The sequence below is a fragment of the Microtus ochrogaster genome, chromosome 10 (genome assembly GCF_000317375.1).
Source record: "Microtus ochrogaster isolate Prairie Vole_2 chromosome 10, MicOch1.0, whole genome shotgun sequence".
Taxonomy (NCBI): domain Eukaryota; kingdom Metazoa; phylum Chordata; class Mammalia; order Rodentia; family Cricetidae; genus Microtus; species Microtus ochrogaster.
The window spans coordinates 14300577-14324938 of NC_022016.1; the positions used below are offsets into that span (position 1 = coordinate 14300577).

The 24362-nt window shown below is 36.0% G+C and overlaps 1 protein-coding gene across 17 annotated transcripts in view; it reads right to left on the bottom strand.

The window, feature by feature from the left end:
- The window catches only part of Ptprd (protein tyrosine phosphatase, receptor type D), a 192124-nt gene that overhangs the window by 153786 nt on the left and 13976 nt on the right, over window positions 1-24362 (bottom strand). For 10 of the 17 annotated variants that reach the window (XM_026781867.1, XM_026781863.1, XM_026781865.1 and 7 more), the window contains 6 exons: window positions 16973-17106; window positions 15117-15261; window positions 12868-13173; window positions 11846-12039; window positions 8755-8781; window positions 4696-4813 (listed from right to left, as the gene is read on the bottom strand). In XM_026781867.1, coding sequence (XP_026637668.1) covers window positions 4696-4813; window positions 8755-8781; window positions 11846-12039; window positions 12868-13173; window positions 15117-15261; window positions 16973-17106 — 924 coding nt within the window. The remainder of the gene's footprint in view (window positions 1-4695; window positions 4814-8754; window positions 8782-11845; window positions 12040-12867; window positions 13174-15116; window positions 15262-16972; window positions 17107-24362) is intronic. The other 7 variants (XM_005352666.2, XM_005352665.2, XM_026781872.1 and 4 more) reach the window with 3 other exon arrangements.

The window sequence follows — 24362 nt, forward strand, 5'->3', positions numbered from 1 at the left end:
GATAGATAGACATAGATAGATAGATAGATAGATAGATAGATAGATAGATAGATAGATAGATAGATAGATAGGGAGTAGGGAGTAGGTGGGGTCAAAAGAGACACCATGTAGTAGCAAAAGGAGAAAGATACCAGAACATTACCTGTAAGCCATAGCCTCATTGTGAGACATAAATGAATAGAAATGGGTTAATTAAAGATGTAAGAGCTAGCTAGGTATATAGCTAAGCCATTGGCTAAACAATGTTGTAATTAATACAGTTTTTGTGTGATTATTCAGGTTTGGGCAGGTGGGAAACAAAGCATAGTCTCTGTTTACAATATTATTTTATTAATACCCAGGTAGTGATTCAATTTAAAATACAGTTGAGGCTCAAATTAGCAGAAATATAGTAGACTGGCAAACTATAAACAATAATGATACCTTACTCAAAATACACAATTGCTCTTCCATAAGATTCAAAGCTAATATATAAATATGTAAACTCTTTTTCAATGTTGTTACATTCCATAGTATTCCGTGATAAAAGGCTCTTAGGCTGGAGACCATATGGTTCAATAATATTCTACAAGGACCAGCATCACTTCTGATCCACTCTTGTCTACTACAGTTCAAAGCATCTTGGCTTTGCCTCAAATAGTCATTTGTTTTCTAGGTAGAAATGTAACTAAGCATAAGAACTTTGAGGTAGCTACTCGAAATAACACAAGATACCATGTGAAGAGCTCACTAAAGAAGTGAATGTTGACATCTTAAGGAGACAACTCACATTGCCATGTATGACAGGCTGGCCCCATGAAGGGAAGCCCAAATTCTACACAACGCATAAGAATGACAACACAACAACACATGGAGCTTAAAGAAGTTGGGAGAATGGCTTTAAAGCGCTGCTATATGCTACCAAGAGAAATGATAGGACTGAAAAAGGGCAAAGAATCAAGTTCCACATCACTCCATATATTGTGAAAAAGAATTTGCAGAAAGTTCATATTATGGCAATAGAACCACTTTGTTTTGGACACCAATATGCACTGTAAATAAGGACATATTTACAATTTGTTTGCATTGCACAAAACCTTGTATCCAGAAATACAGGGATCAGAGCAAGAAAGAGAAGGTTCACAGGGTAGTGATGTTCGTAAATGTAAGTCTCCCTACCGGTAAAGGTAAGGATGTGGATAAGATCACACTATATAAAGATTCTGAATCAAGGTTCATTGGTGATAGTGGGGACAACATTTAAAGGTCTGGCTGGTAACAGAGTCAGTGGTCTATCTGTACCTCATTAATGCTTGAGAGCTTAGACAGTGTTAGAAGGGTCTTACACACTCAGAGGAGGGCAAAAGTCAGACTTGACCTCATCTTTGTAGACAGTAGACACAGAGGACAAGTTACATAGTCAATAAGATAACAGTGTTTATCATGACATATTAATTCCCCTGCGTGCACCTTTGTGATATGACAGTGTATATTTTGGACCATTGGGACATGTCAAAGCCTCTTTTTTCACTTTCAGTTCTTTTCACTTATCATATTATTCACACTCTAAAAATCTTTTAGAGCAGTAGAAATGGTTAATACATGTGGTTAACTAAACAAACATTTGCAAGATCAATTTTGGAGGTCAACTTAGACCTCAGTCTCAATGGTTCTAAACTCACTCTCCACTTAAATAACTTCTATCAGTGAGCATAGCTGATTGCTCTTAACCTGTTACTTCCAAATTCTCAATCATTGCTGTTTCATCACCTTTAAATAAAGTTGATCAACAGAGTGGGGAAATTTATAAAACAATATACAGAAACTGTCAAATCAAAGAAACTTTGAATTTTGTATTTTATATGAATTGTGTTTATATGTAGCTATTGTGTGCAGCTTGTGGACATTAGTGTGCAGGTGCCCACAGAGACCAGAAAAGAAAGTGGGATGTTGTGGAGTTGGAGTTATTGGTGGTTGTGAGTCCCTTTACATGGGTACTGGGAGTCATGTCATGGGTATTTCAGGTCCTCTGGAAGAGGCATTCCTGTTCTTAACACTGAGCCATTTCCCTAGGCCTCCAAACAATAAAGTTTTAGGTTGTCTTAAATCTAAAAGCCTTAGGCAGTACACTAGTTATGATAAAGAAAAGTGAGAATATTAACAAAGAAATTATACATATCATAATCAATCAAACACAGAAAAGCTAGCTCCTTTGTATAAAAGTTTACACAGATTAAGCTAGTACTAGTACTGCTCTTTGAAGGACTGATTGCTTACAGATTCTATAAATGATATACAATCAAGCATACAATCAAGATTCTTAATGTTAATATAAAATTTCAAGGGGATTCCAAAATTATCCATAGATGCTATAATAATATGCCTTTATAACTGTTACTAGGAGTTCATTGCGGACATAGATACACAAGAGGAATTTTTGTGATTGTATTCTAAATGAATTAATTTTCATTAATTTTTCACTAATTGCACAGAACTAAGCCATGGCCAAGGTATGATTTCTTGCAGGTAGATAGTACAGGAGCATTAGATGGTCTTTATAAGGACAATAAGTATGACTCAAGTATCTATCTACACTGTGTGTATTTTCATTTTGGTACCCAAGCCTCTCTGTTAAAACAAAAAGAATGGAAATTGTGGAAGAAAATTGTAAAATAATTGGACAACATGAAAAAGACCCACAGTTAAATCTTGTGCAGTAATGAAAAGTGATGTTATAAAAAGTAAGTCATTCCTTTTGTGAGGATTTGGGTTGCTTATCTATAAATGCTCTGCTTTTATGTCCTTGTCCTTAGGTCTCAGCTCATGAGTAGTAGGGATTTCAATTCACATCAGGCATTAGCAATACATAAGTATGTGAATATAAGCAGAAGAACCCTATTTTGTTCAATGTGGGATTCCATGTCAGGGATTATATCGTGTATCTACGTTCCAACACCGGTTGTTCCTATACTCAGAGTCATATGTTGTGCCACCATGACTTCACTGAATGTCAGTTTTCCAGTGTGGCACAAATAGTTTGATAGAAAGGTAGTCTTGAAATCAAAGAAGGAGAGAAGTAAGGAAAGAAAAAAAGAATAAAATCTCTGCTTGAAGGAGTTTTGCCATCTGTATTCCTGCTGCTTGAGGCGATTGCAGGTGGCAGAACGCAAGTGAGGCAAATCTTATGACATTTAGACAAACTTGGCAGTGAGATGGCACCCAGGAGGGTGCTCAACATCACAGCTGTTCTCCGCTTTCTGTCTTTCTGTAGAAAGACAGAAACATAAAGTTGTGCAAGAAGCATCTCAGGAGGAGTAAATCAAAACCACAGAAGAAAAATTCCATGGGAGATTGCTCTGTGATAGGATTGGAGGAGAATCCTTTTCTGTAATTACCCCTTAATTTGTCAGTTTGTGATGCCAGTTCTTCCTGCTGGTTTTCCCTATGTGGCCAAGCAAGACAAGTCTAAGAAGCACCAAAGAAGTTTCCAGTCCTTCTAGAAGGAGCAACTTGAAATGACTTTGCCTTTTGATATTTTTCCATCTTTGTGCAATTATCTTCTTTTAAAGCCTCACAGAAAAGATTAAGGGAGAAAATGAGAAAACATAAATCCGTAAGCCATGAACCCAATCAAGATGGCAACTCCATTTTAGAGAGGTTGTGATGGATAATGCTAACTGCTAACATGACAGAATCACCTGGAAGGTAGACCTCTGGGGATGACCTCAATTAGGCCAAAAAACTCAGCTTAAACATGAGTAGCAACACTGCCTGCACTTGAGTTCTGGACAGAGTAAAGAGGAGAAAGCGCACTGAACACTACCATTCATTGCTCTGTGTCTTGGTTGGAGATGCAATGTGATGGACTGTTTCAGATTCCTGTGCCCTTAACATCTCTGGCTGACAGACTCTTCTTTATGCCATCATCAGCCCTTTCTCTCTTAAACTCACCAGAGTCGTCCGTTACAACAGGAAAAGAAACAAAGTCAGTTTTTGTGTGGGTGGTGTCAAACCACTGCGCGACTACTCTACTTAGAGGCCCTTTTTCTGTGACCTTCGTCAATCTTGCTCCTCTCTGCAAGATTCAGTTTTAATAACCTGCTCTGCTAGGGACTGTGGTATATGACTGCAGTCATAGCCCCAAGAGGCTGAGGCAGAGAGAAAACAAGTTCTATGTCAGTCTGGGCTAATTCTTAAATAGATCTTGTCTCAAATAAATCAACCAAATGAGCAAACAAGTCATACAAAACAAACAATGAACATACGTAATAGGATTAAAACCAGCCTTCCTCTAAGTCTCTTTCTATCCTTTAAATGCCCCTAGGAGGTAGTATGCCTACATCCTTCCATTTTATCTTAGAATATCCTGAAATTTCCCCACATGCTCATTTGTTAATTTAGTAATCTTGATCAGAATATAAATTTAATGAGATGAAATGCTTTCGTTGTGTTATTGTCTATCTGGTACTGTAAAAGGTAGTTGGCACATAGTGGGTACTCAAAGAAGGACTTGTTGAATATGAATGGCAGGGTAATTTGGAAATTGTATACATTTTGATCTTCTTCTTTCTGTCCAGCTTAGACAAATGCTTCAAAGTTGATCACAACATTTTATTTCCTTTCAGTGCATCATAAGAAAAAAATGGTAGATTAGATTCATACCATCTGAAAGTCTGAAATAGGGCTGAAGGTACAAATGGGCACAATAGACATTACCTGCCCCAGTGGTGGACACTAGCTTGGGCTTGCTTCGAGCACCATCTCCTTTGGTGGTGTAAGCTGTCACAGTGAGGGAGTAGGACGTTTCAGGCTGTAGCCCAGAGATGATCATGTCCTGAAACGACACACAATAAGAGCACTGATTCAGAGCTTGCAAGAGAGAACCTGGAGCAAAGCAAGGTGGCTGATGTTCATTCTGTGCATGCCTGAACATGCCCTGAAGCCATGCTAAGTGCACAAGTTCCATGCCTTCGGCTCATGCTATGGAGATGGGTCTTGGTGTTAATAGTGAGGTTGGGTATTTGCACATCCTCAGAAGCAGCTTTCACGAGGAATCATTAAGAAAGAAATATGGACCAAGACTTCCTGAAACACTTGAATTTCAACTTCCTTAAATGTTTAAATAAAAAAAATATATACTGGTTTGGTAATCCAGGACTGCTTACCTATTTACACCCACTTTTCCCAACATAGAATACTGGAACCCCAAAGAGCTGATGGAAGATAAGTGAATTTTATCAGGAAAATTCTTGGAACTGTGTCTGGTTTATCACAGCAGTCTGACACACTATCTGGGACTTTGTGGCAGCATTTTCCCACACTGATGCCCTGCAGTGGCAGCCAGAGTGTTGAAGGGGAAGACATGGTATTTCTGCTCCAAGAAAGTTGCTAGGTAAATGGTTCACCTGATAGATCTAGATATTGTTGATATCAAAGAATATCTTTTAGATATTAGGGAATGATTACTGTTTAATTAAAAAACTGAGAATAAAATCATCATACAATGAGAATATTCTGGATATTTAGTGAATAGGCCATACAAATAAGAATGAGACTTGAGTTTATGATATCAGTAATGTGTGCTTATTAATTATTTCTGACAATATAGAAAAGGTTCAAATGACAAACCAGAAATGTTTAAATTCTTAGTTTTCTTTTAATAAGGGCCCAGAGCTATGATGACTCTAATAGTGGATAATAATTGAACTGTTTTTCTAATTGGATGATAAATCAACCTTCAACTAGAGCTCTGACTAGTGGCTCATTCTGGTGTTTTCCATAGATCTTTACACGTTCCACACAAACATACAGAGCACATACAAACCAATTAACAAATTACTTCATTTCTTGCATGTTTTCAAGCAGTGTATGAATACATTTCAGAAAGTATTCAATGTCATTATCTTCCAAAGCTATTGGCAATATGGGTGAGTGAGGAGTGATGGACTAGACCATGAGAAATACAGTAGAAATTTTCTTGGCAAGGTAATTTACAGATACCATGGAACATAACTGCTGACACTGATGCCAGATATGACAGCTTTGACAAGGTACTTTCCCAAAAGAATAAGAATATCATCAATGTGGAAATTGAAACAATTCAAATATCATTCTGTTGAGTGCTTGGAGATTTTATTCAGGCATACAGACAAATTTTTTTTAAAGAAAAATATATTGTATCTTTAGGACCTTGAAACGTTTTCACTAACATCACAGAGGACACCCAGACCAAGTAACTACCTGGCAACAGTATTATACATTATGGTGGACAAACTGATTATTCAAGAAATGATAATGGCTAACTTTCTGCAAGGTCTCCTAAGATTCCTGCTGGATAGCAGACAACCTGGGCATATAGAAGTAAGTCGTCAAGGTTGTCACAACTTTAATTCTACTATAAGGTTTTCATCCATAAAATTAGGGATGGCCAGATGTCTTTCTATCTGCTCAGGTTGTTATATGATACTATAAGTGATATACATTGAAACAGCTCAAGTCCTATGTACTAGAATAGACTTAACTGCACATAACCCAACTATCACAATCATGATACAACTTGGGCCACACTCATTGTCTTTAAGTAGAATGCACTTGCAAGGTGGTATTGGGCTACTCGGTGAGGCAATGTAACCACTTCAAGGCCATAGTTCCTGTGCCTCTCATCATCTCCTATCCCACCTATACTTTTGCCTCTTAAATATGTTCCTCAGATTCTGTTCCAGAGCTATCAGCCTATTTCTTTTAACCTTAGAAAATACTGCACTTATTGTGGCACTTGAAATAATCATTTCGGAATGTATCCCAAATTAATGTGTAGCCACAACTTGGCCCTTTGCTCCAAGTAGCAATATAATGTAGAATCTGCTGGCTGTCTCCCTGTGGCTTTTTCACTGGTGTCTTTTATTAAGTTCAACTTTAAAAACTAGAAAACAACCTCCAAAGTAGACCCTAGCTACATATTTTAATGACTGATAATATCCCTTTAAAGTTCAGAGGCTACTTTTGATCGTATTTTCTTCATTAAGGTCTTCACCCACAAGTTTCCATCAATATTTGGCTTAAAATGCTGCTTCCTTTTCATTTCTGCTGCTTTAAATTTTATTGAATTTTGATCATTGTATGAGTAAATTAGAAAAATAATTATTGTTTTTTTCATATTTTCTATCTTTTCATGCTCCAATTTACCCATTAAGTCACTGTTTTTAAATGAAGTATTGGTCTATTGCATGGCTCATGGAATCGATTTATTCAACCATGACAATTATTAAACAAAATAAGGACTACAATGGACTTAAGTAAAAAATATTGAGTATATTACAGGTTTAAAGATAAACCTGGTTTTATAAAACTTTTATTTCTTTCAAATATACGTATGCACATGACCTTATTATAAATGTGTTTCTTACTATGGGTATTAGTCTTAGAAAATACCTGATACACTATTCATATTTTCCAAAAACTCCAAAACTAATCTTATGCTTTGCCAATCTTATGCTTTGCGAATAAATATTTATACATCAAATCTAATGACACCCTTTGAGTTCATTTGCTGGCATTTAAAATGCTTTGATTTGTCTTAGGGCTACCTATCCTTATAGAACACAATGTTTGAAGGTCAATGTTTACAGCATTTTCACCTCTATATGCTTTACATATAGTATAATAATGAATACCAAAAGATTGATAAATGTTAATTCCATTCAGTCTAAAAACAGGAAAATGCTCTTTGTAATGTCTACATTACATTTATTTTTAATATTTTTCACTATCTCTCTGGAAAAGAAATGAATATTCCTTAATCTCCTATTGACATCTCAGCTGTCATAGTTTACCTCTTTGCTCTATTGCTCAGTAATTTTATTACAAAAATCTTTTATCTGTGTCCAATTAGAAGGTTCATTGTCACAGGACTAGAAAACAGTTCCATTGGCCTCCATGGCTTGACCCAGTGAACATTTCTTCCCTAGCTCCAAAACGGACAGATACTGTCACCAATAGAACTGCCAGTCATCTTTTCTGCTGTTGTCAAGTACACTAGCATCCCTAGCAGTTATCTCTAAAATTATAGCCCTACTAGCATTGTCATTTATTGCCAAGACTTTGTACCTTTATTTAGGACATGTTGTTGTCTACATTATAATGGTTTCAGAACTTTTTCTATATTTCTAGCCTTCTTGCTAATTCTTGTAAGAACTTTGATGATACATTTAATCTCACATGACTATCTTACACAGACTTGACCCTTTAAAGGTAACATAAGCTACTCATATACATTAAAGAAAATACCCCTTCTGTGAGACTCTTTTTACTTCTTGACTTTACCTACTAATGACATTCAATTTTTCTTTCTGTGATGAAATTTAGCCAGGTCTAGGTGGAGTTAATCAGTGTCAGGTCTACACTATGTGACATAGTGACTATATAACTCTAATGTGGAAAATATTAGTAACCTGCATCAAATACCCAATGTAACCCATCTCTAAAAAATCCATTTAAAGCATGCTTCCTCTAACTGTTTCATAAGGTGGAGTTAGTAGCAGAAATCATACTATGAGGTCATGACCTTCCTTATGTAATAAGTAGCACCATGCTCAATTCACAAAATGAGAAACAAACTGAAAAGTACATACATAGTTAAGACCAATTAAAAACAGTCCATTAGTTCATGCAACCAAGCAAATGTGAAACAAATCATGAGAAAGTGAAAGATTGATGTTGAAGAAACGCAAGCATATAATGTCTGATTTTTTTGTCAAACAGTAAAAATTTACTCACATGTTCAGTAGTATCATCAATTTCCCACTGATTGAGGTTAAGAAAATTGGGGAAAGGGGACAAAATAAAAATAAATGAAGAGAAACTTGTACCCTTATAAAGATGAGGTTAGCCTCCATTAATTTAAAATAGGAAAATGCATTCATTAAAACAACATGTACAATAACATTCCAAAGAATAGGTGCATTACGATGCAGACATTAACTTTAAGGGGATTAAGGTAATTATGTGCCATTGTTATTGCTCAAACTAGCTTAGATTTCTTTTCATTAACTATATGGCTTACTAAAGCAGCCAATATACCTAATATTTCTGACCTCATACTACTTTATGCCATCAGTTTTCACTTCTTTCCTGGGTTATATAATTAATTTACTATTTAAATTGTTATTTTTTATTCTGAAATCGTATGTTTCAATGAAGACTTGTGAGAGGTAGTTAAATTTCAATAGAGTCAAGAAATAAAAAAGAAATAAAGAGGAGAAATTTGGGAAACAACAAATTAATATACAAATGTCAAAATAGAAGATAGAAAAATATATAAATTTATTAGCCACATATAGGCAGACAATGATTCAGTTTCATAGTGTTAAACACCTGAAAACCAAAAAATGATTCCAAAGCATGATCATGCTTTTGTTTCCAAAATTTGAAATTTTAAAATGGCAAGAATAACTTTATTATCATTACAGTATAGAAACAATCTACTTTAAAAGCATTGCCATATAAATAAAGGTTTATAAAAATCAAGTTGAGTTTTGATGGCCCTCAAATATTTGAAACTGTTGCAGTTTTTAAAAACTATTTTTTGGAGTTCATAAGTATCTTTTTTAAAAATAAACATTTGATAACCTCTTTAATTCTGTTTTTATAAAATTTCTTTACAAGCCGGGCGACGGTGGCGCACGCCTTTAATCCCAGCACTCGGGAGGCAGAGGCAGGCGGATCTCTGTGAGTTCAAGAGCAGTCTGGTCTACAGAGCTAGTTCCAGGACAGGCTCCAAAGCCACAGAGAAACCCTGTCTCGAAAAACCAAAAAAAAAAAAAAAAATTCTTTACTATGTACCCATTTTATTCAATTACAATGGGGTTTTCTGGAAGTCTGAATAAATGGATTTGGGGACTGGAAGACACCCAACATACTATTGGGTACAAGGCTATGCAAAGCTGACCCCACTGACAAGTGTGTCCTGCCTTGATGAGACACAAAGCCCTCAGGAGGAACTGAGCAAGTAGTTCTAGGAACCAAAACAATGGAGATTAGAAATGTGTGTATACACATACACATATACATAGAATATGATTCCATATTTATTAAAGTCCATACTTACCAGCAAATGTATGCATAGAAAAAGTCCAAAAGACCCCCTGAATCTGCCTTTCTACCTTCCTTCTTTATTGCATCTACATATTTTAATAGGACTAGAATAAAATGCCTATATGTAATAAAAAGTGTTGTCAAAGTCATATTCTATGTTACATCAGCTATATTTGCAGAATTCTTCGCAAAACAGTCAAAAGTGAGAGCCACAGGAGAGAGCTACAATTTAGATCCCTCCCAGACTTTCATTAGGATGCTTCAAATTAGAAGCAAAGATAAACATTTTTGTGAGGTGACAACATAAAGTCTTTGGAGGGTGAATGCTTTCATTAGCACTGTAGAAACAAACATTAGTTCATATTTTTCAGAGATAAAAGAAAATAAAACTGGGCAATTCTTATAAAAGTTTTCATTTAGTTTGTGATCTTTTCTACATTCATATGAAAGACCTTTTCATTTCTAATCTTAAAATTTCACAAACCCCATCCTTTTCTTCTGTTCAGTTACCATGAACTGAAGCATCCCGTATCTTACATATTGTATAACCACAGTATCCCATGAGTGTCAATACAGCAATGGCAAGCTAGGCCCTCGGCTATGAGCCATTTCCAAAAAAGCAGTTATAAATTGGTGTCTTCCTCTCCCTCCCAGGAAAATATTTGAGATACATGTAGATTAATTAAACATTAATTTAGGGGAGGTTTCCTCTAAGGTATAGGAAAAATGAAAACATTTGATGCTTTGCGTTGAACTAACTACAAAACCAGGTAGGGACTCCATGGTTGGGAACCACTTCCTTGAGGTCAACCAAAGAGCTCACACACACAAATTACTCATTCTTTGTAATTTCTTTGTTTTCATAGACTATGTATGCAATAGTGTATACATGACTTTGTGGCATATCTGTGTGAGGATTCATGGACACCTGTGTGATTTTGAAGGCCAGAGGACCACCTGGGGTATTACAATCAGGTACTGTCCACTTCCTTTTGACAGAGTTTCTGACTAATCTTGAACTTGAGAAGCAGGCTAGATTGGCTGACCTGAACACATACATATTTCTGCTTTCCCAGCTCTAGGATTACAAATGTAGCCACCACATCTGGATTTTTGAAAATATGGGACCTGGGAAATAAACTTAGGTTCTCTTTGGAAGCACTTTACTGACAGGGCATCACCCTCTGCTCCCTAGGAATTCTCTTAACTTGCTTCAGTACACGAGAACGCATTTATTCTCTTGGAAACCTTAATTCAATTTTTATCGTCTATGTTATTATCTTCACCTTCTGGGATAGGAAACAACTATTCTCATAAAATATGTGACCTAATGAAATACTGAATAAAATGCTGAGTTCTGTCCCCTGAATAAAAATGTCTGTTCTCTAGTGGAAAAAAAAATCATACATTAAGAAATTAGATCAAACTTGGTCCAAATAGTTTAAACACAGCAGAAATTAGATCCTATTGACCAAAATATAGCTTGAAATACTTTCTTTTGATTAAGTTAAACTCATCATTATTTTTGACATTAGAAATGTGAATTTCAATATAGATATAAAGAGCATAGTATCTATTTTTTAAAGTGACTTGTATTCAAAACTGAAAAGCATTTTATTTCACTTTATCTTCAGTTGATATTACTTCTAAGTAAAAGGTAAACATATAACAATGGGTTTTAAAATCTAGAATTTATGTGAGTTTTTTTAAGGTGTCAAAAAATTAGCAATTGAACCCAGACTAGAAGCAATGTTAAACAATAAAAGAGGCTCACCTGTGCATCAGCCAGCATGACGTCCTTCAGCATGGGCTGGCCCTTGGGCTCACCATTTTCCATTCTCACATAGTGCACCTGATATCCTCTTATCTGGCCATGCTGCTTATTGGGCACAGGTGAACGCCACGAGACTTTAACAGCCGTGGCATTGACAGCCTCCACCTCGACTTTGCGAGGAGGCCCACTGGGAACTGCAAAAACATCACGGGTAAAAGACAATTACAGGCACTTGCCACCCAGCGAGAGTCCTCTCTTTACTTAAAAATGGGTAGACCCCCTATGCTTCATTGAAGAACGCAAACATCTTCAACTAAGGAAAATGCTCAACCAATCTGCTCTACATTTTAAGAAAAGATCAAAAACCATGACCGATGCAAAAACCAAAATGGAAGAAAAAAAAGAAAAAAAGAGTATCAGAGAAATAGAAAAACATGTAAAAAAAATGTACAAAAGCCAAGGAAGATGCTTTGTGATCCAAAGCATTAAAGCACAAAGAAGTATTGCATTGAAATAATAACAAAAACAGACTGTTGATAGTTGTGTGTTTTTTTAAAGTTTTCATTTTTAATAGCAGAATAAAAAGATTCTTGACTATATGGATTCTTCTTTTTTTTTCATATCAAGAGGCCGTTCCATACAAGAGATGCCAAAAATCACAAGATAAAAGACAGAAAGAAGGTGGCAGTTTTGAAAGTTAAATCCGCAATGAAAGAGAATTCAATAAAAATGCCAAGAAAAATATAGGAGACGTGAGATGGAGGTACAGAGAAAATCTGGATCATAGGACCACAGGAGCAAAGTGTCCCTTTAAAAAGCAGAAAAGTGTTGTACTGAAATTGAAAAAAAGAAAAAAAGCCCAAGATGTAGGAAAGGCAGGTCTTTGGCAAAAACAGGTACATAATCGAAATGTTGGATCAAAAATGATGAGCAGAAAAAAATAAGAGAATAATTGTTAGCCTAGCAAAAGCAGACCCAGACTGTGTCAGAAGGTGCGAACTGACGGAGCGGAGGCAACATACCATCTTCATCGGTTCGAATCAACACGGATAAGCTCTCAGGGCCAGGGCCGACATCTGTGTGGGCAGTCACAGTGATCCGGTATTCAGTCCATTTTTCCAGCTGTTCCAAAAGGTATTTGGTAGTATCCGAAGGAATTCCCAAAACCTCATGAGGCTTGTAGTCTTCCCCATCCACTGCAGTATACTTGAGGGAGTATTCAGTGATAATGCCATTCTGTTTTTCCACGGGTGGAGGTTGCCAACTTACCAAAATACTAGTGGAACTTGGGCTGATGCAACTAATATCTTGAGGAGGAGCTGAGGGCTCTTATTTTGGTAGTGAGTTAAAGGAGGATTTGAGTGAAACGACAGGAGTGGTTGGAAAAAAATGATAAAACAAAAGAAAAGGCAAAAATAAATAAATGAACAATAAGGGCAGAAAAAACAAAAATAAACTTAAAATTTTTAACATAAATTCATGTACCTTGGCTTAGTAACATGAGTAAACAAAAAATGAATCAATGATCAAAATAACTGTTAAATAATGAATGGGGGAAATGCGTGAAAATGAAACCTTGTGATAATAGAGCCTCAAACAAAGTTACCTACCTGCAATTTAAATTCTTCTTCTAAATCAACTCCTTGGTATCTCCCATCCTCACTCTACTGACTATCCAGCACCTCCCAACTCTCTACTTATTCCAATTTATAAACTTGAGATTCTAGAAATGCCATTTACTGATGCCGTTGTATGTGTTTCTTTGACATTCTAGAGTAGGGAAAACTCATACACAGCACTCATCTCTGGAAGGATCCTGAGGTGTACAAGGGTGCAGTAACTCATAGATGCCCTCCTACTGCATTCAATTAAGGAAAAAAAGACAAAAGAAAAACCCAACAAACATAAAAGGGTTCACCCTATCTAAAAAAAAAAAAAAAAATCTAAGTCAGCCTGACCAGTTTTAATGAAAAGTATTAATCTAATATTGATTGTAGCCCAAATAAAATGAGCATGCAGAATCATTAAAGGATGAGAATGCACAGGTCAAGATTTACCTACCGAGGGCAATGTCAGGCTTGTTGATTCTGACTGTACTTACCCTAGGTCAGCTTTCAGCTTTTTTATTATAACTCTTCGTGTGACACCATTGCTAGTAAAGAATTAGATCCCACCAGCAAATTTTGGTAAAATTGGTAATAATCAGCTATCCCTTACAAAAGGTCAACAATACAGCAATTAAAAATACCTAGTTAACCCCCCAAAGAATCATCTAGAAATTATACAATTTATTCTCAGTAGTTTCATTTTTGTAAACAATAATTCAACGAAAGTAGACTAGTTTAAGAGTTAAAGCACACACTTTTACTGCCCATTCTAAAATAAGCTGGCCATTTTCTCAGCAATTATTTACCATCAAATTACCAAATCACTAGGTCAGGAAATATAGACAAAATACTACACCCAGAAATCCCGGACAATAGCTGCAAAACTATTCAAGGATAAATCGAATGGATGTCTAATTGTCAATACTTATCAAAGAGCAAATGATGGTATTAGGAGACATCACATTTTCCACCAAAAGCAATCTTTTCGGTAATATTGATGGAAAACACTATGTTCTGAGCATGGAGCAGCCCCATTATAAGAAACTGCAGCTGCGCGTAGGACAGAGGCACAGCAGAGATAGGGAAATCAAGGGAACAGAACACCATGCAGGGAGCAGATGTGCTACTTATGATTCCATTATTCTCAGATTTATCTAAATAGATATTTTCTGTGCATTTTTCCAATGTCTACGCAGACACTCACAGAGTCAGAAAGCAGTTGTATGGACCGAGCTTTCCTTCTGTGAGAAACCAATACATAATAATCACTAGTTTGAAAGGAAATTGTTTTGCCTTTCGCCAGTCCATTCTCTAACGTGCTCTTGTCTGATTTCTCTACAGTGTTTTCAAGCAGAACTTTTTTTCAGACAGCCATATCATTTGTTGGAAGAGGACAGATCTCATTTTGCACCCATTTCTCAGGTCGACTAACAACTCTGAAAGTTTCTACATAGAATGTGGAAAGTAAGGCCTATTACTTGGACCATATTTAAAAACAGCATGGGTCCTGTGTGTGCAGTGTCTCCAAAGTAGAGTGTTTACTGCCACAGAGAAACTTGTGATGCCTCAGCACATTAACAGATTTCTTTGTTGGTAAAAAATGAATTGTTATAAGCATCTCCTAGTGAGAAATGGGCAACAAGGAAGCAAAGAGAGACACCTACTTGATTGCATGGTTCTAGCTGATATTTCAGTTGTTGAAGCACCCAGGCCTTGAGGAGAGCGTGCAGACAGACGGAAGTAGTATAAGCTGTTTGGTTTCAGCCCTTGCAGCCTGTAAGATGTGCCTGGCTCAATGGTGATTCGCTGCTGCAAGTAACAAGAAGAGTTGGTTATATTCCTGGGAGCTGGTACAAATATGGCTTAACAAACATTTGTCATGTTAGACTTCTGGCATTACTATATGCCATTATCACATCAGAGTAAAAAGAATCAACAATATCCAGGAGTATGCTGGGAATTAATTATGTCATGAATGTGCCATATTTGAAAAAGTATATTTCTCCAAAAGGAGGCTGAACACAAAAGGAGGCTGAAATAAATATACCAGTGTTGGTGTTCCCAACGCTGACAATTATCCAGTGCACAAAATCAGAGTCAAAGAGAGGTAAAGACCAGATGCACCGCATCCTAAAGATGGACAAGGTACTGTGACCACAAAGGTAAAAGCCACCAGACAACCTTGACAATGGAGGATGCTGGACATGCAAAATATAATTCAATCACATACCCAGGTTTTCATCAAGACTGTCTATAATCCAAATGAGAAGCAAATATCATATGACTAAAACTAGCAGAATTTCACATGATGTTTCTAAAAAGAAGTAAGGGACTGGGGACATAGCTCATTTTATGACCACAGCATACATAATGTACAGAAGACCCAGGTTTGGATTCCTTACCATAAAGCAAAACAAAGCAAAAACAAACAAAAGCAAAGACAACAAAAACAGATGTTGTTGTCCATCCATTCTTATAAAATCACCCCTGGGGGAAGGAGAGGCAAGTGGATCAGGAGTTTAAGGTCATTTTTAGTTACTTGGTGAATTTAAGAAAAAACATACAAGCAGAACAAACTAAAACTTTAAAGAGATCTGAAATTCCCGATGGTAGCAAAACTACTTGTGACAGTCCTAATAATTTCTAAAAACTAAGACTATTAATGTTGCTTTCTTCAAAAATAAGTTGAGGACTTTTTTGCTGCTATATCGCATACAGTTCAAAAAGTTTCTATACCCATTAAATATTAATTTTAATTAAGTAAAATTAATTGTTTTTAATTATGAAGGCTTCCATCACACGCAAAGAACTACATCATTCAATCTGCCTTCTCATTTTAGCAAAAGTTAATCTGTCTATGGTTAAACAATTTCAGGTACAGCATCAGCCCAGAGAAAACATTAAAATACAAATAAACATATAATTGAATAGAGTTATGAACGATCAGAGCTTAGCGAGCTGTTCTGGGAGAATTGAAAGACAATGAGAAGAAAGCAGACAATGGTGGACTAATGGCGACCTCTTAGGGAAAATTGAGAGTCCCTTAAAGAATCTTAGAGCTCTGCTTGATAATGGTAAGTATGCATGGTAAGGTGTTTCTTTTGTCTTTTGATTTCTATAGCTTTAAAAATCTATTATTTTAGTTTCACAGCATATTAACATTTTATATGAAGTCATATTCATATAAAATAATGCTTAACATGACAGTAAACAATTGCTATGGGCATTTTTCTCTTGAACAAGTTTGAACAAATTCATCAACCAGTCATGTGTTAACATAATAACCAAAATAAATACTATGAGCTATTGTAGAAAACAAAAGTGTTCCTCCACTTTGTGGATTTCTCTCTCCCCAAGACCTGATGCTTATATTACTCAGGGGGTTGAATCAAAAACACTTCACTCTGAACAGTAGTTTTTATGGCCCCCACCCTCAAATCTCCAAATATCCATTTGGATTTTTGGTCAAGTTTCGAGTCTTTTTTTTTTTTTTTTTTTTTTTTTTTTTTTTTTGTCTTACCTCTTCTCCTTGCTCCCCATCTCTGTAGACCAGTTCATAGCTGGCAATGGTATCTGAACGTGGTGGTGTCCAAGACAGCAAAATACTTGTTTCAGATTCAGGTTCTGCTTTGAAGTTTAGTGGCTGCCCTGGTACTAAAACAGGGAGGAAAAGGATTGAACTCACCATTAACACCAGGATTCAGAAACTCTTCTAGTTAAGTACACGTTACACGTAATAAAGAGAGAAGCCCTTGCATCCTCAGAGATGGCCTCCTTGTAGAAAGTTGATTTATACACTCCAAGAGGGTAAGCATAAGATGGTGAATATTTTCCCATGCCTTGAATAGTTTAATATGTACACAATATGAAGTAGAATATAAGTAGAATTATGTATCTATCTCAGAAATCAGTTGTAAACACAGTAAAATAATGAATTTCAAATAACAGTGTAAAATATGATATGATTCATATAATATAAACATATAATTCCTAACTACATTTTACATATCTGTTCTTATACCCAGAGAGAAGTGAGGTTCTCTTTATTCATCAACAAAACTTCTCTTTGCAACAGATAGAGAAACCCAGAGTTGATCAAAATGCACAGTTGTGGAACACAATCTCAATGGATTCATACACAACTACTTCACTTAAGGCTCATAAATCTCTGTGGAAAAGGGGGCAGAGAGACTGCAAAAATGAGAGGATCAGGGTTTTTTTAAAAGAAAATTTTGTCTCTAGAAATGTCAGAAGCTACACCCATCAAGTCTCATCAATATGGCTGCTTCCTAAAAATGACCTGAACACAGATGATACCAAAAAATATGCTAATATGGAAGTGGCATGGATCAGGAGACAAATAACTGAATAAATTTTTTTAAAAAAATCTCTTGGACCTTATGTAGCATTCAGTGTTATTTCCAGTTATGGGGGTCTGGGTGGAAATGATACCCCATAGGCTCATAAGGAATAGCATTATTTGAACAGATTGGGACGTGTGGCATGGAGTAGGTATGGCCCTGTTGGAGAAGTGTATCAGTGGGCTGGCTTTGAGGTCTTAGAATTTTAGACAGGCCAAGTGGTTCTGTCTCTTCCTGATGTCTACACATCTGGATGTAGAACACTCAAGCTCCTTCTCCCGTACCATATCTACCTGCATGATACCATGCTTCTTACCATGATGGCAATGGGCTAAACCTCTGTATTGTAAGACAGCCACACAAAATATTTTCCTTTATAGGACTTGTCATGGTCATGGTTTCTCTTGACAGAAATAAAACCCTAACTAAGGCACTGATTATATTTATCTAATTCTACCTTAACTCCTTAACAGAGTCTCTGAGCAATAATAACCCTTCAAAATTTTATCTTAACCGGTTACAGTCTGTGGTGTACCTTCATGACTGCTACCAAGAGGACCCAGTCCACCACGAGTGGTGCTACTCCTGGGCAGGTGGTCCTGAGTTATATGACAAAGTTAGCTGGGTATGAGCCGGAGGAAGCAAGCCAGTGACCAGTGTTCCTCCTTGTCCCTGTCCCTGCCTCGGTTCCTACTTGGGGCTCCTACCTTGGCTTCCTTCACTGACAGACTACAAAATAAAATAAACTCTTTCCCCTCAAAAAAAAAAAAAAAAACCAAGAAAAAAAAGTAAAACAAAACTCCATTAAGTATAAATAATTACTTGCAATTCCTAGATTAAGTTATTTAAATCATAGAGTCTAACGATTAGACCGAATGTTAGCATATCATCCTAAATGGTTCTTTCATAAACTACAATAAAATAGTGAGATTCTAAGATGTACTTTATCAACAAATTATGGTAACAGAAGCCAACTATGATCACTTCATGTCAGTCATTCAGTCACCTGACTGATAATTTGGAAAGGTCACACATGAGATATTATAAATAATAAAAACTTTAGCAGTTTAAAATACTCAATAAAGTTTAATAATCCAATCTTCCTTATTAGCTCATAACTGCATTATCTATGCTCAAACCATTATACAAAATACTGAGGTCCACAAGTCTCCACATCTAGCAGGCTGCTTTTGCCTCGGTCTTGTCTGATTGTTGGTGCTCATACATAATACATAATACATAAATTACTATTGCTCAGTAATTTAACCATTACCCTGGATATTAGGGAATGGTAGAATATGATATGACTGAATATTTTTATATTTCCCATATTCACATGAGAAATAGAGTATATTTTATAAAATGTAACAACAACAACAAAAATAAAATACAAATAAAGATAGGGCACAGCAGGACAAAAGGGGTTTCTAAAGTATTTTTCTAGCAACTGGAGAATACAAATTCTCAAACACACATGAAATAACATGATTTGTACATGATGTATGATATAACTTACAAATAATGCTTGAGATATAATTTTCACAGGAAAGGAGGTCTTTGGAGATATAGGATATATTGTTTCTCTTTTACAACCATTTTCCTGAAACTTAATTACAGAATAAGAAAACCTCACCCTTTTTCTTAAATGGATTTATGTTTTATTTCTAGGCACCCTAGCCATCAGCATAGTGTTTTGTCTGGGTGTCTGTGCATGCTGTAAAAGGGTGGCTTGCTCAGGTTCATGCTTATGCCCAAGGCCAATAACATTCCTTGCCTGCCCCTCTATCTCCACCCCCTATCCCAAAGCCTGTGCCTGTACCTTGACATACTCATTAATCTGATGTCTCTGGGAACCGCCTTCCAAACAGGTTATCATTCTTTCCCAGCGCCTGCCCAGTGAGTGACCTCATATTCAACTTGAAAGACCAAGACAGAGGAACATGAAAGATCAAGAGGCAAGGCAAGGGACTGAGGAAGAAATAAAAACATATGGTACCTGGCAAAAGGAAAATGTATTTTCTAAGAGGTAAAAGTCAAAAGCCTGGTTCATGCTACAATGGTTGCAAAGAGCCGTTGGGCAGGTGGGATGACTGTGACTGGGTTCCAATAACCTGATGATGAATGGGTTTCTTGGTGTTATGTACATACAAATGAATATATGATAGTAATTCTTCTACACTTATATTGCTAATTTCTTCCCCTTATTTCCCACAAATCTTTGAAATAATAAAGTCCGTGTTAACGTGTGATTCAAACCAAACTAGAAGCTAGTTTGAATTTCAAGAATTAGAAACACAGACAATTCCAAAGCAGTTCAGAACAGTCACTAGGTAGGGGTTTGCTCCTTGTCTAAGATGACCAGTTGACACTGACTGAAACCATTGTAGAAATCTAATTAACTTTTGCTTTCTTACACTGTTTGACTTTTCTTTTATTTTATCTTCCCTGTATTCCTGTTTGGTCTTAATGTTTCATTCTTGTTTAGTGACACAGCTTCAACTGATATAATTCTGTTTGGTTCTAAAAAGAGCTCTTCCTGCTAAATAATAAGTTGAATAGGAACATCAACACCCCAGAGAGGACAGGTTCCTTTCCCTTTGTAACTTTTGGACAATACAGTACTGGGTAGATGACTCAATTGAAAATCTTGTCATCTAATAGGCTTGAAGCTTTCCTTCCTTTTCTTTTATAGGCTCCTTTTGAAGTGGTTTGGGGTAAAAAGCATGTTTCTTAAATTTGAAATCTGCAGTGGATACCTAAGCTCCTCAGGAAAGAGGTGCTCACCTAGGTGAATAAGGATGCTCTATGGAGGCCTCAGGCCAAACAGGAAGGCACATGCCTAATGGAAGAGGGACACTGGGTCTCACTAGACACCAGAAGATTGCAACCTTGTGGAATGAAAGCCCACATTACATCTAGTACCGATATATATTAAGAAATATGTTGAGCCGGGCAGTGGTGGCACACGGCTTTAATCCCAGCACTTGGGAGGCAGAGGCAGGGGGATCTCTGGGAGTTTGAGAGCAGCCTGGTCTACAAGAGCTAGTTCCAGGACAGGCTCCAAAACCACAGAGAAATCCTGTCTCGAAAAACCAAAAAAAAAAAAATATATATTGATAATGGATCTTTACATAACAAGTTTTCAATTGTAAGTGATTTAAAAAATAATGGAATTTAGAAAAAACAATGCAAAGGCAAAATGCTTCAACATGTTCAACTCAGTGTGTCCATCGGAGACACGCATTGCCTTTTTATTCTACCATCCTCAAAACCAGCTTATGGATACCAAGAATCACACTTCTTGGAAACTGAGGGTGGAATAAAGAGTGCCATTCTTTTGGTATCAGATTTTCAATTAGAAACAACCAATATGATTTGAAGATTCATAGAGAAAACAAAAGTGCTCAAAAATGAATAGATGTATTCCCAAATGCTTAAATACATCATTTTAATGATCATTAGAAAAATATACAGGAAAATATTTTAAGGGGACTCAACACTAACATATTTGCTTTCTTCAGGCTATCTAGAGACAAAATTAATTTTAACACCTATCAACTGATATTGCATACCAAATATTACGCTGAAGATCTATTTTACATTATATTCCTGTTTTCATAGTACACAAACATATTTATAAACAAATCTGTGGACATATTTATGCATATATTGTTTTCCTCTTAGTTTTTACATGTTAGGCTTCATTATTGACATTCTTTCAACTTCATATACTAGATTTATTTTATAAGCATCATATGTCATTTTACTTAGAAGACTTTCTGTATTGTAACAGTACCTATACCAATTTACTGAACATCAAGGATAGGGAACAATTTTGACATTACTAACTCATGAAAAATTGGACATATAAATTTAAATGTAATCACCATACATTAGAATAGAATTATGCCAGCATTGATCACAATCAAAATTGAGAAATAACCAAGAAAAGAAAAAATGGAAGTGTAGTACATATATGTCTTAAAAATTATTCTTAGGGTTTGGGGAATAAGAAACTAGGTAAGATAATTAGTTTTGTAAAGATGAGGATCTAAATTCAAATTTCCAGTTCTTATTTGAAAAACTGTCTTTGCCTATGCATGCCTCCAATTTCATCACTGTGGGAGACAGAAAGAGAGTGGTCATTGGGCTAACTGGTCACTGGCCTAGCTCCAAGCTCAATGAGAGACCTTTTCTCAGGGCAATAAGGCAGAGAGTAAAAAAGCTTGAAACTTGATGTTACTCACTGAATTCTGTATGTTTGTATAGGCATTTACACCTGCACACATATACATATGTTCACACACAGTAAAGATTCATTGCACACACTTATATATAGATATAAACACACAATGTGCATAAATAAATAAATGATAGATGAAGAGATAAAATTATACTTAAACACTTCTTATATTTGGTTACTTATATTCTACTTGACAATTTAATGTCCACAAAGATATCAATCCCAAAATAAAATAAAATGCCCACTGATGAATATCAAGTACTTGGATATTACTCTAGTTCTTATAATCAACATAAATAAATTTAAAATATACTAAGAAATGAGAGAAAACCTTCAATGTCATCAGAAATGTCGATGTAATAGAAGAAATCAGTGAGTAAAATTTAGTGGCCATCTCTGAAAAGCCCATCCTACAGTGCTAATCTACAATTTCATCTCACTGCATAATAAACATGAAATGTTGCAAAGGCAATAGAAGCCCCATTATTGCTAAGATAACTAATACTTTAAGGCAGCACATATTTTCAAACATATGCATCTAACATATTGGCGAATGGTAATGAAAGCAAGAGTCAGAATCTGATAGTAAAACCTGGCAAAATTCAAAGCAAAATACCCTATATGTGAGAGCCACGACCACATATTGTCAACTGCCATTAAATATGAATATGAAAAGTTTAGTTTTATTAAATATGTATTTATCCATTGCTCATTTTTACAATTTTAAAAACATTCACAGAAAACTTACAGTAGGCTCACATTTTTGAACATTAGAGTAGAGGATTGTTTTTAATTCGCTTGTATTGTCCTGTTGACGTAAACTAATTTAATGTTTTAGAAAATTCTAGAGACCTTGATTCAGTATTTCTCAATTAAACATTTATATTTTAACACTTTTCTGATTTAAATGTTGCTGTAGGCTTCTTTTCTTTAAAATATTAAAAGTAAGATGGCTGGGTAGTGTACACCTCCAGTACCAGCATTTGGGAAGAGAAGTATCAGGAGTTCATGGTGGTCCTCAGCTGCAGAGTAAACTCAAGGTCAATCTACACTAAGTACTCTTAAAAGAGTCTGCAGACAGGTCCAAAGATTGTTCCAAATGAGGTCGGCAATTCTTTCCAAAGAAAGCTCAGAAAGGACACAAACCAGAATTAAAGGTTTATCATGCCTGTTGGCATGAATTTCAAGCAATATTTATATAATGCATTGAGGATGTAGTTCCTAAGACTTCTTTAGCAGTTCTATGTTCCTTCTACCAAATATAGTTAGCATATATTACTGCAATAATCAATTCCAGAAAACTACAGAGTGTATTCTTTTCTTTCTGGATGTTTTAGTTGAAATGGACGAGGGGTGTGTCACAGTATAAATGTTTTCCTTGCCAACATCCATCCAGTCTCTATGTCTTCGAGGTAAGCTAATTGCAAGGGATGATTGCACCAGATAGAGCTACGGAAAATGAGGAGGAGTGACCCATAGTTCTCAGAAGCAATAACTTCAGCAAAAATATATTTTATGTATAAAGATTATTATAGTCTGCTGGACCAATACTGACAGCCAAGAGGATTTATTCTTTTGATTGAATATGAATTAGTTGTCATGTTCTGACTTTCTCTACCACTATGAGCACACTAAATAAATCAACAAGTTGTATCCAACAGAATGTTGATTATCATAGATAAGATGCAAAATGATTACTTCTCTTTTAAACTAACTTTGTTCTTCAAGACAGTTTTACTTATTTATTCATTTTGTATCCAGTTTAAACACAATGAGGAATGTTGGTGTTGGGGGAATTCATGGTCATAAAATGAAACGAGCACGGGTCAGACCCCAAAGATGCCAAAGTGCCCTTTTTTGCGTCTACGTAATTAAAATATATTTAAATTATTTCGAACAGTATCATTTTGTAGCCTTACTGAAAACTATGGTTTTCTTAGGCTTTTTATAACCACTCTAAAGAAATGTTTGATTATGGCAACGTACTCTTGGGTAGCCATGATTCTAGGGACTAGGAGAAGGCTCAGTGAGAACTTCACCAGATCTGATAGCCCTGCATTTGACAGCTGCCACTAATGTGCAACCACCTTTGTTAATGAAGTCTACAGGACATCTCCAAACACTTTGCTACGTGGGAGGTCATAAGAAATTATGGACTTTAGCAGGCATTAGGTTCTCTGCCTTTTCACATCTCCATGAGAATTCAAGCTACAGTTTATGGAAAGGTACAGGAATTTTCTTTATGTCAGAGACAGAAACACAGACACACACACAGAGAAAGAGAGAGAGAGAGAGAGAGAGAGAGA